At 46.8% G+C, this 14356-nt stretch overlaps 1 protein-coding gene across 1 annotated transcript in view; it reads right to left on the reverse strand.

Moving 5' to 3' along the window:
- prex2 (phosphatidylinositol-3,4,5-trisphosphate-dependent Rac exchange factor 2) overlaps positions 1-14356 on the reverse strand; it is a 317978-nt gene that overhangs the window by 179226 nt on the left and 124396 nt on the right. Inside the window, exon 12 of the mRNA XM_084325913.1 lies at positions 12842-13003. Within this exon, the coding sequence (XP_084182039.1) occupies positions 12842-13003 (162 nt within the window). The remainder of the gene's footprint in view (positions 1-12841; positions 13004-14356) is intronic.

Raw genomic sequence — 14356 nt, forward strand, 5'->3', positions numbered from 1 at the left:
ACAACACTCTGACACGGTGACACCAACATAGAGAGAACACAACACTCTGACACAGTGACACCGACATAGAGAGAACACAACACTCTGACACGGTGACACGGACATAGAGAGAACACAACACTCTGACACGGTGACACCAACATAGAGAGAACACAACACTCTGACACGGTGACACTGACATAGAGAGAACACAACACTCTGACACGGTGACACCGACATAGAGAGAACACAACACTCTGACACGGTGACACCGACATAGAGAGAACACAACACTCTGACACGGTGACACCAACATAGAGAGAACACAACACTCTGACACGGTGACACCAACATAGAGAGAACACAACACTCTGACACGGTGACACCGACATAGAGAGAACACAACACTCTGACACGGTGACACCGACATAGAGAGAACACAACACTCTGACACGGTGACACCGACATAGAGAGAACACAACACTCTGACACGGTGACACCGACATAGAGAGAACACAACACTCTGACACGGTGACACCGACATAGAGAGAACACAACACTCTGACACGGTGACACGGACATAGAGAGAACACAACACTCTGACACGGTGACACTGACATAGAGAGAACACAACACTCTGACACGGTGACACCAACATAGAGAGAACACAACACTCTGACACGGTGACACCAACATAGAGAGAACACAACACTCTGACACGGTGACACCGACATAGAGAGAACACAACACTCTGACACGGTGACACCAACATAGAGAGAACACAACACTCTGACACGGTGACACGGACATAGAGAGAACACAACACTCTGACACGGTGACACGGACATAGAGAGAACACAACACTCTGACACCAACATAGAGAGAACACAACACTCTGACACGGTGACACCAACATAGAGAGAACACAACACTCTGACACGGTGACACGGACATAGAGAGAACACAACACTCTGACACGGTGACACCGACATAGAGAGAACACAACACTCTGACACGGTGACACCAACATAGAGAGAACACAACACTCTGACACGGTGACACCGACATAGAGAGAACACAACACTCTGACACGGTGACACCAACATAGAGATAACACAACACTCTGACACGGTGACACCAACATAGAGAGAACACAACACTCTGACACGGTGACACGGACATAGAGAGAACACAACACTCTGACACGGACATAGAGAGAACACAACACTCTGACACGGTGACACTGACATAGAGAGAACACAACACTCTGACACGGTGACACTGACATAGAGAGAACACAACACTCTGACACGGTGACACTGACATAGAGAGAACACAACACTCTGACACGGTGACACTGACATAGAGAGAACACAACACTCTGACACGGTGACACCGACATAGAGAGAACACAACACTCTGACACGGTGACACGGACATAGAGAGAACACAACACTCTGACACGGTGACACCAACATAGAGAGAACACAACACTCTGACACGGTGACACGGACATAGAGAGAACACAACACTCTGACACGGTGACACCAACATAGAGAGAACACAACACTCTGACACGGTGACACTGACATAGAGAGAACACAACACTCTGACACGGTGACACCGACATAGAGAGAACACAACACTCTGACACGGTGACACCGACATAGAGAGAACACAACACTCTGACACGGTGACACCGACATAGAGAGAACACAACACTCTGACACGGTGACACCGACATAGAGAGAACACAACACTCTGACACGGTGACACCGACATAGAGAGAACACAACACTCTGACACGGTGACACCGACATAGAGAGAACACAACACTCTGACACGGTGACACCGACATAGAGAGAACACAACACTCTGACACCGACATAGAGAGAACACAACACTCTGACACGGTGACACCGACATAGAGAGAACACAACACTCTGACACCGACATAGAGAGAACACAACACTCTGACACGGTGACACCGACATAGAGAGAACACAACACTCTGACACGGTGACACGGACATAGAGAGAACACAACACTCTGACACGGTGACACTGACATAGAGAGAACACAACACTCTGACACGGTGACACCGACATAGAGAGAACACAACACTCTGACACGGTGACACCGACATAGAGAGAACACAACACTCTGACACGGTGACACCGACATAGAGAGAACACAACACTCTGACACGGTGACACCAACATAGAGAGAACACAACACTCTGACACGGTGACACGGACATAGAGAGAACACAACACTCTGACACGGTGACACCAACATAGAGAGAACACAACACTCTGACACGGACATAGAGAGAACACAACACTCTGACACGGTGACACCAACATAGAGAGAACACAACACTCTGACACGGTGACACCGACATAGAGAGAACACAACACTCTGACACGGTGACACCAACATAGAGAGAACACAACACTCTGACACGGTGACACCGACATAGAGAGAACACAACACTCTGACACGGTGACACCAACATAGAGAGAACACAACACTCTGACACGGTGACACCGACATAGAGAGAACACAACACTCTGACACGGTGACACCAACATAGAGAGAACACAACACTCTGACACGGTGACACCAACATAGAGAGAACACAACACTCTGACACGGTGACACCGACATAGAGAGAACACAACACTCTGACACGGTGACACGGACATAGAGAGAACACAACACTCTGACACGGTGACACCAACATAGAGAGAACACAACACTCTGACACGGTGACACGGACATAGAGAGAACACAACACTCTGACACGGTGACACCAACATAGAGAGAACACAACACTCTGACACGGTGACACCAACATAGAGATAACACAACACTCTGACACGGTGACACCGACATAGAGAGAACACAACACTCTGACACGGTGACACCAACATAGAGAGAACACAACACTCTGACACGGTGACACCAACATAGAGAGAACACAACACTCTGACACGGTGACACCGACATAGAGAGAACACAACACTCTGACACGGTGACACCAACATAGAGAGAACACAACACTCTGACACGGTGACACCGACATAGAGAGAACACAACACTCTGACACGGTGACACGGACATAGAGAGAACACAACACTCTGACACGGTGACACCGACATAGAGAGAACACAACACTCTGACACGGTGACACCGACATAGAGAGAACACAACACTCTGACACGGTGACACCGACATAGAGAGAACACAACACTCTGACACAGTGACACCGACATAGAGAGAACACAACACTCTGACACGGTGACACGGACATAGAGAGAACACAACACTCTGACACGGTGACACCGACATAGAGAGAACACAACACTCTGACACAGACATAGAGAGAACACAACACTCTGACACCGACATAGAGAGAACACAACACTCTGACACGGTGACACCAACATAGAGAGAACACAACACTCTGACACGGTGACACCGACATAGAGAGAACACAACACTCTGACACGGTGACACCGACATAGAGAGAACACAACACTCTGACACGGTGACACGGACATAGAGAGAACACAACACTCTGACACGGTGACACCGACATAGAGAGAACACAACACTCTGACACGGTGACACCAACATAGAGAGAACACAACACTCTGACACGGTGACACCAACATAGAGAGAACACAACACTCTGACACGGTGACACCAACATAGAGAGAACACAACACTCTGACACGGTGACACCAACATAGAGAGAACACAACACTCTGACACGGTGACACCAACATAGAGAGAACACAACACTCTGACACGGTGACACCAACATAGAGAGAACACAACACTCTGACACGGTGACACCGACATAGAGAGAACACAACACTCTGACACGGTGACACCAACATAGAGAGAACACAACACTCTGACACGGTGACACCGACATAGAGAGAACACAACACTCTGACACGGTGACACCGACATAGAGAGAACACAACACTCTGACACAGTGACACCGACATAGAGAGAACACAACACTCTGACACGGTGACACGGACATAGAGAGAACACAACACTCTGACACGGTGACACCGACATAGAGAGAACACAACACTCTGACACGGTGACACCAACATAGAGAGAACACAACACTCTGACACAGTGACACCGACATAGAGAGAACACAACACTCTGACACGGACATAGAGAGAACACAACACTCTGACACCGACATAGAGAGAACACAACACTCTGACACCGACATAGAGAGAACACAACACTCTGACACGGTGACACCGACATAGCGAGTACACAACACTCTGACACGGTGACACGGACATAGAGAGAACACAACACTCTGACACGGTGACACTGACATAGAGAGAACACAACACTCTGACACGGTGACACTGACATAGAGACAGGGATTAAAGCAAAAAAAAATCTCCTGACTGAACTTTTTTTCTGGCCAAGTCATATTCTTATTTTAACCTCTACTGTATTTTTTTTTAATAGTGTTAGCGTTTTAAGGGAGCCTACTTGTAGAGCGAGCCTACTGTCCTGACTGTGACTATAGACCCTACTGTTGTGTGCTGGAGAGCGTGAATGCAAGTCTTGTGGCTAGCTTCTGATTGATGGCGAGCTAGCACCCCTCCCCACTTTGAACCATGAACTAAACGGCTTGTTATCATACAAACAAGGGACTAAACACGTTTCGCAATTATGCCACAACAACAATGGACAGTCTCCTCCCCACCGTTTGTATATATTTATTTACCACCCACTCACTCACCCCCTCCTAATGTACAGTCTCCTCCTCATCATATGTATATATTTACTGTTAGGATCTCTGGGTAACAGTACTGTATATTTGCATATCGTATATGTGACAAAATGTAACAGTACTATTACTATATACCTGTAAGGCATGTATGTCCCTATGTCATAAATGTCATGTATGTTGTGTATGTCATAAATGTCACTATGAATTGAAAATGGGGGACCCTGATGATGTAAACAAGACAAACGCCTTTCTCTGGTCTACATCCCCTTAACAATTGTGTGTATTGCTACTGGATTTACAAGATCCAGAGTGAATGAATGAATGAAAACTTTATTTAATACACGAGACCCTCTTATTGGGACCAAGTAAGGTTGTCGATAATTCAATGTATAGTTACAACCCCCCCCCATCCCACCCAACCACATCCAATGTACAGTTTCTTCGTCAAATGTATATACTCTTTTTAGACTATTTTTGTATCACAAACAATAGGCTACTGTATTTGTAAATCTGGTATGTCATAAATGTATAGATGTAGCAGTATTGTCTATCTGTATGTCATGTGTGTCATATGTTATGATGAACTGAAAATGGGGGACCCTGATGTAAACAAGACGAAAGTCTTTCTCTGGTCTGCATCCCCTTAACAATTGTGTGTATTGAGCTGTACTGTACCCATTCTGCAATCTGTTAATAACAATCAATCAATATTTAACAGATTGCAGAATGGGTACAATACAGTACAGCTCAATACACACAATTGTTAAGGGGATGCAGACCAGAGAAAGACGTTCGTCTTGTTTACATCAGGGTCCCCCGTTTTCAATTCATAGTGACATACATGACATACAGGTATATAGTAATGTTACATTTGTGACATATATGATATGCAAATATACAGTACTGTTACCCAGAGATCTCCCGGACAAATGGGAGAAAGACGTTTATTGAGCTTAAAAACAATTGATAACGCAAATAACGTTCTGATTAACAAAGTCATTCGTTTTGTGGCATTAACGTTATCTAGATTTATCAACATTCATACATTTATCAGAAAGCGAGCGGCGCAAGCACACACACGAAACACCACCAACAACAACAACAACGACAACAACACACTGCTTGTCGCGTAAATAACGTTCTGATTAACAAAAGGCATTCGTTTTGTGGCATTCACGTTACCTAGATGTATCAATAGCAATAGTAATATATATGTTTCTTTAGACTAGAATAAGTCAAATGAACTTACGGTCTCGTAAAAGTTGCCGCATGTTGTTGATGAGTCAAGTTTACTCGCGAGTAGAGCTAGACGCTAGAGAGTCTCAAAATGGGCGCTTCCCATTGGTGCTGAGCACAGCGGAGGCGGGTGAAAGGGCTGTAAACTCAGAACAATCTCGCCTTCTGGTTGGTTGCATTTGCCTGAGAATTTGCCGATTGCTCGCAAATGACTGTTTGGTGCGGCCGCGGTAGGGGAAAAAAGGATATTTGACGCCTCTGATTGGCTCAGGTTAAAATCCGTCACGACTCCGAATCAAATGACGGAATCTCCAAATCAAATGGACGGATATCCGTCCCAAGACGGAACGCTTTAATGCCTGCATAGAGAGAACACAACACTCTGACACGGTGACACGGACATAGAGAGAACACAACACTCTGACACGGTGACACGGACATAGAGAGAACACAACACTCTGACACGGTGACACGGACATAGAGAGAACACAACACTCTGACACGGTGACACTGACATAGAGAGAACACAACACTCTGACACGGTGACACGGACATAGAGAGAACACAACACTCTGACACGATGACACCGACATAGAGAGAACACAACACTCTGACACGGTGACACCGACATAGAGAGAACACAACACTCTGACACGGTGACACGGACATAGAGAGAACACAACACTCTGACACGGTGACACCGACATAGCGAGTACACAACACTCTGACACGGTGACACGGACATAGAGAGAACACAACACTCTGACACGGACATAGAGAGAACACAACACTCTGACACGATGACACCGACATAGAGAGAACACAACACTCTGACACGGTGACACGGACATAGAGAGAACACAACACTCTGACACGGACATAGAGAGAACACAACACTCTGACACGATGACACCGACATAGAGAGAACACAACACTCTGACACGGTGACACGGACATAGAGAGAACACAACACTCTGACACGGTGACACGGACATAGAGAGAACACAACACTCTGACACGGTGACACCAACATAGAGAGAACACAACACTCTGACACGGTGACACGGACATAGAGAGAACACAACACTCTGACACGGTGACACCGACATAGAGAGAACACAACACTCTGACACGGTGACACGGACATAGAGAGAACACAACACTCTGACACGGTGACACCGACATAGAGAGAACACAACACTCTGACACGGTGACACCAACATAGAGAGAACACAACACTCTGACACGGTGACACCAACATAGAGAGAACACAACACTCTGACACGGTGACACGGACATAGAGAGAACACAACACTCTGACACGGTGACACCAACATAGAGAGAACACAACACTCTGACACGGTGACACCAACATAGAGAGAACACAACACTCTGACACGGTGACACCAACATAGAGAGAACACAACACTCTGACACGGTGACACGGACATAGAGAGAACACAACACTCTGACACGGTGACACCAACATAGAGAGAACACAACACTCTGACACGGTGACACCGACATAGAGAGAACACAACACTCTGACACGGTGACACCGACATAGAGAGAACACAACACTCTGACACGGTGACACGGACATAGAGAGAACACAACACTCTGACACGGTGACACCGACATAGAGAGAACACAACACTCTGACACGGTGACACCAACATAGAGAGAACACAACACTCTGACACAGTGACACCGACATAGAGAGAACACAACACTCTGACACGGACATAGAGAGAACACAACACTCTGACACCGACATAGAGAGAACACAACACTCTGACACCAACATAGAGAGAACACAACACTCTGACACGGTGACACCAACATAGAGAGAACACAACACTCTGACACGGTGACACCGACATAGAGAGAACACAACACTCTGACACGGTGACACCAACATAGAGAGAACACAACACTCTGACACGGTGACACCGACATAGAGAGAACACAACACTCTGACACGGTGACACTGACATAGAGAGAACACAACACTCTGACACGGTGACACCAACATAGAGAGAACACAACACTCTGACACGGTGACACCGACATAGAGAGAACACAACACTCTGACACGGTGACACTGACATAGAGAGAACACAACACTCTGACACGGTGACACTGACATAGAGAGAACACAACACTCTGACACGGTGACACCGACATAGAGAGAACACAACACTCTGACACGGTGACACCAACATAGAGAGAACACAACACTCTGACACGGTGACACGGACATAGAGAGAACACAACACTCTGACACGGACATAGAGAGAACACAACACTCTGACACCGACATAGAGAGTACACAACACTCTGACACGGTGACACGGACATAGAGAGAACACAACACTCTGACACGGTGACACGGACATAGAGAGAACACAACACTCTGACACGGACATAGAGAGAACACAACACTCTGACACCAACATAGAGAGAACACAACACTCTGACACGGTGACACCGACATAGAGAGAACACAACACTCTGACACGGTGACACGGACATAGAGAGAACACAACACTCTGACACGGTGACACCAACATAGAGAGAACACAACACTCTGACACGGTGACACCGACATAGAGAGAACACAACACTCTGACACCGACATAGAGAGTACACAAACACAAACAGTACTCCGTCAACTCAAGGGTGAATTCACAGGGATTCAAGGGATTGCGCAGCTTTTACTGACACAATGACTGTGCAAATAGCCCCCAAACAAACCTTGCTATTCACAAAGCTCCCGCAAAGGGTGAAATACAGCGCTAACTGCGTCGCCATCATCATTGCGTCTCTGTGCATCGGTGCTATTTGCGGGTATTTAAATGAGGTAATATGGGCGGGAGATGTGCCCCTTTCTATGCAAATTAGCCTCATTGCAAAAACACTTTCACAATTCACAAAGATCAGCGCTAATTGCCACGCACAGTTAAAGTGATGCTATTTAGGGGACACACACACCACTGAGGATAAACGGGGCTACCGTGGACAGGGTGAGCAGCTTCAAGTACCCGGGGGTCCACATCTCAGAGGATCTGACATGGACAACACACATAGACTCAGTCGTAAAGAAGGCGAAGCAGCGCCTCTACCACCTGAGACAGTTAAGGAAGTTCAGAGTATCGGGGAAGATACTCCAGTCCTTCTTCTCCGGAGCTGTAGAGAGCATCTTGACTGGAAACATCACTGCCTGGTATGGAAACAGCACGGCACAGGACAAGAAGGCCCTACAGAGAGTGGTGCGCTCAGCTGAGCGTACTACGGGTATTGCACTACCACCGCTGCAGGTCTTATATAACAAGAGGTGCAAATCCAGAGCCTGCAGAATAATGAAAGACCCTCACCACCCCAACAACAGCCTGTTTAAGCTGCTGCGGTCAGGCAAACACCTGCGAACACCAGCAACTAGGACAGAGAGACTTCGGCTCAGCTTCTTCCCCCAGGCCATCAGAGTCTTGAACACTGAACTCTCCACACACAAGCACACATGAGCACACACACAACACACACACTGTATATGCTCACACACTAGCAGTCACTTCAACATGAACACACACACACACATGCTGCACACGCTCACACTCAACGGTCACTTTAAAAATTTAAAAAGAAATAGAGAACGGGAGTGGTTCTTGTATAGTAAATAGATGGATATTGCAAGTTAGCATAAGGACACATAGTATAACTGTAGATTGTATAGTATAGCATTGTATAGTAGTGTACATAAGACCCAGTGCCTCATCCGTAGCTAACATTGTATTGCACTATCGCAGGACCTTAGCATGTCTTACCATGCTTTTTGTAAACTTTATGTACATTATACCTGTTATGTCTTATCTTATTACTTGTATTATTGCACAAATGTCTTATTCTAATTCCTATTCTTATTACTTGTATTGTTGCACAATCGCTGCGGGCAAGACCCCCCACATTTCACTGTATGCTTGTATGCCGTGACAAATAAAACTCTTGACTTGACTTGACTTGACGTCTTCAGGGAATTGGTGGTAACTAAGCGCATTAGTGGCCAGTGTCTCCGGTCATCCGTTGGGTTAGGTAATAATCACAATGAAGAGAATAGAACCTGCACACTCATATGCTCCAGAATAAACATTTAATTTATAACGTTTAATCAGGTCCATGGGGAGTAGACGCTGGAAACACGGTCAATGAAAAGTTTATTCTGGAGTATATGAGAATGCAGGTTATATTCTCTTAACTAAACAACAACTACAACTTAATTTCTCACACTAAAACCATGGACAGGTCTGCTCAAACTAATTATATTATATTTGCAAAAAAAATAAGTAACGTTTTGGGTGGAAAAACAAGATGCAGAGGGCATTAGGCGGCCACCAACACTCTCTCCTCATTGAGAAAAACTGGCATAAAGAGTACTAGTGGGCACAAGCCCAAACTCTAAGTCCATATGTCAGTATTTTCTCTGGAATCAAGAGCCATGGAGAGCTCCCTGCAGCCTCCCTTCCAGGTCATTTCATGTGAGCATTTTTTGCGTTGTGTGGACTGAGAGATTTTCTAAAACACTGTTGGTTTGGATGGGAGTTTTCAAACATACCCGTGTACGTGTGGATTAGGCCTGAGTCAACAGAGAACTGCATGAGAAAAATAAGCTCAGAGCAGGCAAATGCTGTAGAGTGCAGAGTCTTAAATAATAAATATGCATACCTATAGTGCAGAGAAGTACCCCGGAGAGTATAATATCTCAGTTTGATGAAGAGCTTCAGCTCAACACCCAATAAATCTGTATCATAGAATCCTGTGCTGTACCTGTGTGTACATAACTCTCTCCTTCCTGTAGAGCAGTACAGTAAAGTCCAGTGATTCCCAGATATGTTTTTCTTTCTACCTTTTCTCCCATTAGTCGTTATGCCAATTCCCTTCCTGGTCATTGCACTGCCCTGCTGTCGGTCTGGAGAGGGTGTAGACTACCACATGGTGCCCTACTGTCGGACTGGGGAGGGTGTAGTGTAGACTATGCCCTGGTATGTATGTGACAAATAAACATCTTGATTCTTGAATACCACATGGTACCCTACTGTCGGTCTGGGGAGGGTGTAGACTACCATATGCTGCCCTACTATCAGTCTGAGGAAGGTGTAGACTACCATATGCTGCCCTACTGTCGGACTGGGGAGGGTGTAGACTACCATATGCTGCCCTACTGTCGGACTGGGGAGGGTGTAGACTACCACATGGTGCCCTACTGTCGGTCTGGGGAGGGTGTAGACTACCATATGCTGCCCTACTATCAGTCTGAGGAAGGTGTAGACTACCATATGCTGCCCTACTATCAGTCTGGAGAGGGTGTAGACTACCACATGGTGCCCTACTGTCGGACTGGGGAGGGTGTAGTGTAGACTATGCCCTGGTATGTATGTGACAAATAAACATCTTGATTCTTGAATACCACATGGTACCCTACTGTCGGTCTGGGGAGGGTGTAGACTACCATATGCTGCCCTACTATCAGTCTGAGGAAGGTGTAGACTACCATATGCTGCCCTACTGTCGGACTGGGGAGGGTGTAGACTACCATATGCTGCCCTACTGTCGGACTGGGGAGGGTGTAGACTACCACATGGTGCCCTACTGTCGGTCTGGGGAGGGTGTAGACTACCATATGCTGCCCTACTATCAGTCTGAGGAAGGTGTAGACTACCATATGCTGCCCTACTATCAGTCTGGGGAGGGTGTAGACTACCATATGCTGCCCTACTATCAGTCTGGGGAGGGTGTAGACTACCATATGCTGCCCTACTATCAGTCTGGGGAGGGTGTAGACTACCACATGCTGCCCTACTATCAGTCTGGGGAGGGTGTAGACTACCACATGCTGCCCTACTATCAGTCTGGGGAGGGTGTAGACTACCACATGCTGCCCTACTATCAGTCTGGGGAGGGTGTAGACTACCACATGCTGCCCTACTGTCAGTCTGAGGAGGGTGTAGACTACCACACCACATGCTGCCCTGCTGTCGGTCTGGAGAGGGTGTGTTCACTAGACGTGTTATCTTGATCATACTGTTGGTTTTACCATTCTGTGGCGTGACAGTGGCTCAGGAGGTAGAGCAGTCGTCTGATAATCAGAAGGTTCCCAGTTGTATTCTCCCGGGAAGTGTGTCGAAGTGTCCTTGAGAAAGACACTTAACTCCTAATTGCTCCCGATGAGCAGGTTGGAACCTTGCATGCAAGCCTTTGGACTTTCCAGACTCTGTTCTGTCCACACAGAAAACAGAGAAGGATTCGGACGGGCAGATGGCTTGATCCGGCGTGAGGGGGGTGAGCCATGTTTCTGTCAGACAAAGGATGTTGCAGTCTCTCACGTCCCGTTGGAATCTGATCCTCGCCCCTGAGGTCATCCATCTTGTTATCCAGCCACTGGACATTAGCAAAAAGAATGCTCGGCAGAGATGGATGGTAAGCGGCGTTCCCTAGTCTGCTCCGTATGCCTCCTCTCGTTCCCCTGTGTTTGCGCTTCCGTCTCCATGGAAACGCTCCGCCATTTTCCTAGTTGTCGTCCCGGCATATCTCTGTTGGCCAATCCTGGTCAAAAGTGTCATTAAACTCCTTATTCAATCCGGAGTTTATGGTCATAAGTGACTGGCGGTCGGTTGTATGATGTCCATGCCAGTGTTGTTTTAATAAGTAAAGTATTACAAATAAACACAATAACAAAAATAAATGCACAATCTCCGCGGAGCTCGCCAGACGGTGACTGACTTCGGTCGAGGCCATCTAAAATGGCGTCCCTGACGTGAAGGAAGCTGGGTAACCCCCTGGTGTGATTACCTTCCTGTAGTTGGTGATGCGTCGGGTGATGTGCTCCACCCGCTCGGTGCACATGACGCTGAAGCGCGCCTGCAGCTCCCCTGGGAGGACATCACAGCTGGAGCTCAACCTGCCGCACATCTGAACCAGCATGTCATCATTCCGCGCCAGCGCCTCCAAGATCTGAGTAGACACAGGGTAAAAAAAAGGAGGACATGGGGGAAGGGTTCAGTACACAGCTGCTTGGGATGAACCAAAGTCACAGATTCTAAGTGCTAACTTTAATAAAGGGTTTATCAGTTTGGATCCCCCTAGCCTCAACCACCCACCCACCCACCCACCCCCTCCTAATGTACAGTCCCCTCCCCATCATATGTATATACTCTGTCAGGATCTAGGGGTAACAGTACTGTATATTTGAATACCGTATATGTCACAAATGTATCAGTACTAAATACCTGTATGTCCCTATGCCATAAATGTCATGTATGTTGAGTATGTCATAAATGTCAATATGAATTGAAAATGGGGGACCCTGATGGAAACAAGACAAACGTCTTTATCTGGTCTGCATCCCCTTAACAATTGTGTGTATTGAGCCGTACTGTATTGTACCCATTCTGCAATATGTTAAATAAAGTTTTCATTCATTCATTCATTCAGCCCCTATTTCCTAGTCATCAATAATGCTGTTAAGGTTTTTTTTATCTGCACAATCCATGCTGAGCAGATACCCATCTCCTCCTTAGTTAGTCACAATTTTGATTTAAACCTTTCACTACTTCACTACCAAAGGGTTAACCCTTTCACTTATATTCCAGGGCTTGTACAGACTGAAGAGTGGCCCCATTACTTTACATTAGTTGTGTGGCTAACTAGCCGGAACTGCAGGTCTCCAGCGTGATGAACAGCATGGAATGTGCTGAGACAGGACTCCCAGGGGGATCCCTCTCCCAACCTCCCTAGCATCCATATCATATAAAAAGAGGCCATATTATGCTTTTTGTGTTCCCCCCCTCACCTTTAGTGTGTTATATAGTTGGAGGTGCATGTAGAACGCAAACAATTACAAGATCAAAAGTTTCTCTGACAGAAAACACTGCTCCCGAACTGATTGAAATGCCTTGTTTGCAGTCCAGCCTTTCTTGCTAGAATGTCTCATTTTTAATCCCATACCTGTGCTGTGGGGATGTAGGCCTGTGGGAACATAGGGCTGTGGGGACATAGGGCTGTGGGAACATAGGGCTGTGGGAACATAGGGCTGTGGGAACATAGGGTAGAGGGAACATAGGGCTGTAGGAACATAGGGCTGTAGGAACATAGGGCTGAGGGAACATAGGGCTGTGGGAACATAGGGCTGTGGGAACATAGGGCTGTGGGAACATAGGACTGAGGGAACATAGGGCTGTGGGAACATAGGGCTGTGGGAGCATAGGGCTGAGGGAACATAGGGCTGTGGGAACATAGGGCTGTGGGAACATAGGGCTGTGGGAACATAGGGCTGTGGGAACATAGGGCTGAGGGAACATAGGGCTG

The sequence above is a fragment of the Notolepis coatsorum genome (genome assembly GCF_963971535.1).
Source record: "Notolepis coatsorum genome assembly, chromosome: 12".
Taxonomy (NCBI): domain Eukaryota; kingdom Metazoa; phylum Chordata; class Actinopteri; order Aulopiformes; family Paralepididae; genus Notolepis; species Notolepis coatsorum.